This window comes from Octopus bimaculoides, chromosome 7 (assembly GCF_001194135.2).
Source record: "Octopus bimaculoides isolate UCB-OBI-ISO-001 chromosome 7, ASM119413v2, whole genome shotgun sequence".
Lineage (NCBI taxonomy): Eukaryota > Metazoa > Mollusca > Cephalopoda > Octopoda > Octopodidae > Octopus > Octopus bimaculoides.
The window spans coordinates 21,951,434-21,957,775 of NC_068987.1; the positions used below are offsets into that span (position 1 = coordinate 21,951,434).

Genomic DNA, 6,342 nt, shown 5'->3' on the forward strand with positions numbered 1-6,342 from the left:
ATATATATATACATACATACATAGGAAGGATACATTTGTGCATGTTTGTGTTTACCCCCACTCCCTCTGCTTGACAACTGGTGTAGGTTTGTTTATGTCCCCATAACTTAGCAAATTGCCATACGAAACCAACTTTAAAATAAGTACTAGGTGTCAATGTGTCCAGCTTAAACTCCCAAAGATGGTGCCCCAGCAAGGCCACGGTCCAATGATTAGATTAAGTAAAAAGATGAAAGATTATATGCACACACACACACACAATTTGTATGCTCATTAACATATATATACATAGAGATACATACATATACATATATATACACACACACACAAGGTGGTGCTCCAGCATGGCTGCAGTCAAATGACTGAAACAAAAGAATAATATATATATATAAACATATATATACACATATATATATACCATGATAGATCGCTGACCACTACACACATTTTTTTCTCTCCGTGTTTCTCTCTTTGTTTCTTTCTGTGGAAGAGCATAGGCTCGAAACATTAAAGACTTTTTGAATTCCCAAGCGTTATACTAATATATCTATTTGTTTTCTACACCACCTGTCTTCGTCTGTTTTTTTTTTTGTGAATTCTCCCTATACATACATATATATTTATATATATATGTATATATATATATATATATATACACTAATTTATAATCATATAAATAATTATATTAAAGGGTGGGTTGACCACACCAACATGCTAGAAATATATATATATCCTTATTTGTTTTGCAAGATTTTTGATGTGAAATCGTGTGTTGAAACAGATGTTGTTGTACTTGGGGATGGTCATATTGCCAGTTTATCCAATAAAAACACAGGCACTGTATATTTGGTGTTAATTTTCTTCAGCTTTATAAAATAATGTAATATAATGTAATATAAAGCTGAAGCAAATTAACACCAAATATACAGTGCGTGTGTTTTTATTGGATAAACTGGCAATATGACCGTCCCCAAGTACAACATATATATATACTTTCTACGTTAAATGAAGAAGAAATGATGAATGAAAATTCTGTAAATAATAATAAGAAGAATCCTTTCTTCTAAAAGCACTAGGCCTGAAATTTAGTCGTACTTAATTTATCGACCCTGAAAGGATGAAAGGCAACTTGACCTCAGCAGAATTTGAACTCAGAACATAGCGACGGGCAAAATACCACTAAGCATTTCATTCAGCATTCTCGTGATTCTGCCAACTTGCTGCCTTAATAATAATAATCCTTTCTAGTGGAAGTACAATGCCTGAAATTTGGGGGGAAGGGATTAAGCCGATTACATCGACCCAGTGTGTAACTGGTACTATTTAATCGATCCCGTAAGGATGAAAGGCAAAGTTGACCTCGGCGGAATTTGAACTCAGAACATAATGGCAGATGAAATACCGCTAAGCATTTCGCCTGGCATGCTAACGATTCTGCCAGCTCGCCGCCTTAATAATAATAATTATTATTATTATTAAAATGATAATAATTTCTTTACTGACCACAATAATAAGCTTACAGCTCATAAGCGATCACTGTTTATTGGTTAACGAAAATAGTCTAATATTGTGGGATATAAGCTCTCAACGAAAAAAATGTGGGAATCGAACCACATCACATATAATCGCGATAAGTGTGCTAACCGATTACAGCAACCTACCCACTTTAAACTTATAATTATTATTATTTACAGAATATGCATGTGTGTGTGCACAGATATATACTTACATACGTACAATATATATCACATTACATATAGTGTCAGTTAGATGCAGTATCGGACCAGACTTACATAAGAACGATAGAAAGAATTTTTATTTTTTGTTTTGTTTGTTTTTGTGCTGTTTTGTTTGTTTTTTTATTTTTGCTAAGTGTTGGTGATGTGGGATAGAAGCCTTCAAACTACTCTCGCATTATTTGCAATCGATATCGATCAGTCAAGCAATCAATCAAATTACTCAGACATAAAGAGTATATATATATTAACCACATACATTCTCATACACACATATAGATAGATTTAGATACATACATGCGAACATGTAGATGCATATATATATATATATATATATATATTAAAATTAGGGGTTGTTAGGTGAAGCATTACACACAAATATACATATATATACACACACAACACATACATGTAGACGTATATACATACGTACGTGTATTTATATACGTGTGCATATGAGAAATTTTTATAGGGCGGGAAATTAGCATTAACAGTAATGACAAGCAAAATTATTTGCCATATTTATTTACGGCTTTTCAATCAAAGTTCAAATCCTACTCATGTTCAACTTTGTTGCTTTGTCCTTCCAGGTTCTATAAAATAAAATACCAGCCAAGTACCATGTTGGAATTAATTGACATTTTGCCCCACCATCATACATAAGAGGCCTCGTGCTTGAGCGTACCGTACCTGTTTGATGTGTTGTGTGTGTATATATATATATATATATATATATATATATACACACACACTTACATGGAAAGATAAGTGAAATATTTATATATGTGCGTATCTTATCTATCGATAGGTAAATAGATGAGTGAAATAAGTGGGTATATATACAGATATAAATAAATCTGATGATTGTACATAAAGATAAATAGATTTTCGTCATCATTTGATGTATATGTGTGTATATATGTATTTATTTATATACATTTCGAAATGCATTGGTAAAATATAAAAAATACATATATGTATGACTGCGTGTACATATGTAAGTATACATACAGGTACATTTTTGTATGTACTTTATATGTAAGTGCGGATTGGTGTGTATATGTCGGCTTCACCTATAGATACATGTTTCACGATCTTTTACTATGTTCTTAATTAGCGCCTATAAATGTTTTAATCACACGTGTTACGTACATCTAAACACACTCATACGCATGTACTTATACAAGCTTACGAATATAAACGACCTGAATATTCAAATGAGACAGGTGAAGAAATTGCGAAAATATGGTCTGCTCGACACGACAGAAGGAAGAATAGCAGAAAATAAAAAAGAAAGGGGTACTGCGAGTGTTAACATACGTTTCGGTGATGCTACAAATCTAAATGAAATATATACAAACCGAAATACTAGTGGGATATTAAGTTCTGAAATAGTGAATAATACTGTTAATAATAATTAAATTATATATATATATAATATAAAAAGTTAGAAGGTGCTTCTTTTTCGGATTTATGTTCTATAAATTGCCACGAGGGACACGAATGTTAGACAAAATACAAAATGAAACTAAAAAATAGAGGCAATGTTTTCTAATACTGGTAGAAGATCAAAGATTTTGAGAAGGGGTACAGTTCAATGAAATCGATTTCCTTTATATTTAATTGGGGCAAAGGATGAAAAGCTAAACAGACTTTGACGGGGATTGAACTGGGGTATAATTAAATATTACAAGGTGGCGAAGGTAAAGAATATACACACCCAGTGTTTAGGGTTAGGATTACGGGTGGTGTGCGTATTCTTTACCTCTGCCGTATCTGAACGTTCCGAATTCTGCCACTGCACAGCTTCGTAAAAATAATAATAATAAAATAATGTGGTAATTTTTTGTTTTGGGCCACAAAGGCGACGGATAAGGCGGGTAGTATGAGAAAACTAAAATTACAAAAACGGTAGGGGTTACGTAAAATCGATTGTAAAACAAATAAATAAATATAAGATAAGCGAAGTAAATAATGATTAATTAATTATAATAATTACGGTCTCAGTTATTAAATCAATATCTTTTTTTTTTTAATGTTAGAAATCATCATCATTGTTGTTATGAACTGTTATTAGTGTAGTTTAATTATATTTTTATAGCATACTCCTCAACGTGAACTCCTTTTGTATTGATACCCCGATGTCCATCCACAGAAAAATGAAAAAAAATAAATAAAGACGGAAACAAAAATTATAAGGGTTTATGTATGTTTGACTTACCTGGTTTTCTTCGGGTGCCATGAATACATGGCAATGAAAATCACTGTTAAGTTGAGGTCGGGTAAGATAAGCGAAACATCGCGGTTCCTGGTGAGATTCTGCAAACCTCGACACACCTTGTAATTTGTGTTCGAACACAATAAATTCTTTGGTGTCTGTTTGTAGCGTATTGCTGTCACCTTGACATTCTTGAGACGACAGTGATGGTAGAGCAGCTGTCGACTGAATTGCCGAAGACGTGGTGTTTGTATTAGGGCTAGTGGCTCTGACGTGTTTTGCATGTTCGGAAGAGTCTGCAGAAGAAGTACTCAGGACCTGTACACCCCTGAGACTTATCTCCCGCACTTCCAAACGAATTTCGCGAAAGCCATCGGTTTTCCTCTTCACTTCGGCCACTACCCATGGCATTACGAAATGTGGAGACGAATATCGCTTGTCGATGGTAGCCGACCCTAGGTAAAGTACCTCAAAAACTGTTCGATGGTACTGGTTAGTGGCATGACTACTAGCCACACTATTATTGGTAGACATCTCTGAAGCTATTGTAGACGTTGGTGTTGATGTCGAGGCCTTGGCGCCAGTATGTGTGTGGTGAGTACTAGAAACATTGTTACTGTTACTATAACTGCTGTTGTTATTGTCGTTGTTGTTATTATTATTAATATTGTTGTGATGGCGGTGATGTTGATGTTGGTGTTGGTTAGCAGCTGTATTGGGACTATTGGTTGCACCGCTTTGATCCGACGAAGCTTCAGGGCTCGTCATTAGAGGTGAAGACTCTTCTTCGTCATCTGCTTCTTCCAGAGAATATCTTTTCCCATCCTGCTGCCCAATGTAGCAGGTATTTTTACCCGCCAAACTCATTATAAACGAAGCAAAAGATTGGAAGAATCGACTCGGGTAGAAGTTTCCTTCGATTATTCTTTTCTGTCTTCACACATACGCTTACGCATATGCTTCTCTCTATCTCTCCCACTATATATATGTCTTTTCCTTTCGTTTATCTGTCCATTTATCCATCTATCTATCTATCTATCTATCTATCTATCTATCTATCTATCTATCTATCTATCTATCTATCCGTCTGCCTATCTTTCTATGTACGTCAGTCTGTCTACCTACGCCAGTCTATCTATCTATCTATCTATCTATTTATATACACACATATATACATGTAAATAATACATACGATTTCTAACTTTTCAGTTTCAGCATAGTCCACCGAGATTTCTTATTCTTGTACTGTCCTCTCAATGTATGTAAACCTGTTTGTATATGTGGATGTGTGTACATGTGTATGTATATGTGGATGTGCGTAAATATGTGTATATCGTACATGTGTGTGTGTGTGTTGTTTGCCCTTTTCTCTTCACAAATAGGAAAACGATCAGAATGTTTCAACTTTCGATTGCTCGTAAAATCTTTCTTCTTTTCTCTCTTTAGAGAACACCTCTTCTACCGTCCATTGTGCAGCGACGACTGATGATATTCCACTTCACATCTGGCAACAATCTCCGCTACCTGCTACTACTGCTGCTGTTGCTGCTGCCACTACTATTATTACTACTATAAACAGTGTCTCGAGACTGATTGATATCGTAACATTCACACACACTCTGATATATATCGGTGTATGTGTGTGTGTGTATGTTTACATTTAATAGCTTGGAGGATGACTGAATAGAAAGGGTAAGAGGGGCGTGGGAGAGAGGGAGATAGACACAGCGGTAAAAGAATAATGAGAGATGGTAGCGTAAAAGAAATAGATAGGTATACTGATACAAAGGGAGTGAGAGTGTGATAGCGACAAAAATATGTAGTGAGAAAGACAAAATACACAGACACACAGAAACAAAGAGAGAGGGGGGTAGAGAGAGAGAGAGAGAGAGAGAAGCTGATATGTAGACAAAAGGTGAGATAGAAAGATATTGAGGAACTGAAAAGAGAAACATATAGATCGCTCGACCGACCGATAGAAAAATAGATAGATAGATAGATAGAGATTTGCACAGAAAAGAGAGAGTTTAGCACAAAAGGAAGAGAGAAACTAGCACAGAAGAGAAGAAGAGAAAGACAGGAATAAAAAATGAAGACCAGCTGAGAAAGAGAGGAATATTGTAACAAAGGGAGGGGGATAAGGAAAGAAAGGAAGAATAATGTACTTTTCCTCTTCCCCCCACTACTACTTCTCTTTTATTCTTACTCCTTGTCTTCTTTTCTGTTTTTCTATCTTCCTCGTTCTACAGCTTTTCTCATTTTCCATGTTTTAATGCCCCATTTCCTCTCTAACAATAGATACCTTGGTGCAAACTGTTTGCATATGCAAATATGTATATGCATATATACATACATATATATATATATATATATATATATATATATATA

General features: G+C 34.8%; 1 protein-coding gene across 1 annotated transcript in view; it reads right to left on the reverse strand.

Annotated features, from left to right (window-relative positions):
- The window catches only part of LOC106879533 (TBC1 domain family member 1), a 196,887-nt gene extending 191,310 nt beyond the window's left edge, over window positions 1-5,577 (reverse strand). The window contains exon 1 of the mRNA XM_052969134.1: window positions 3,958-5,577. Within this exon, the coding sequence (XP_052825094.1) occupies window positions 3,958-4,821 (864 nt within the window). The 5' untranslated portion in view covers window positions 4,822-5,577. The remainder of the gene's footprint in view (window positions 1-3,957) is intronic.
- Between the last annotated feature and the right edge of the window lie 765 nt (window positions 5,578-6,342).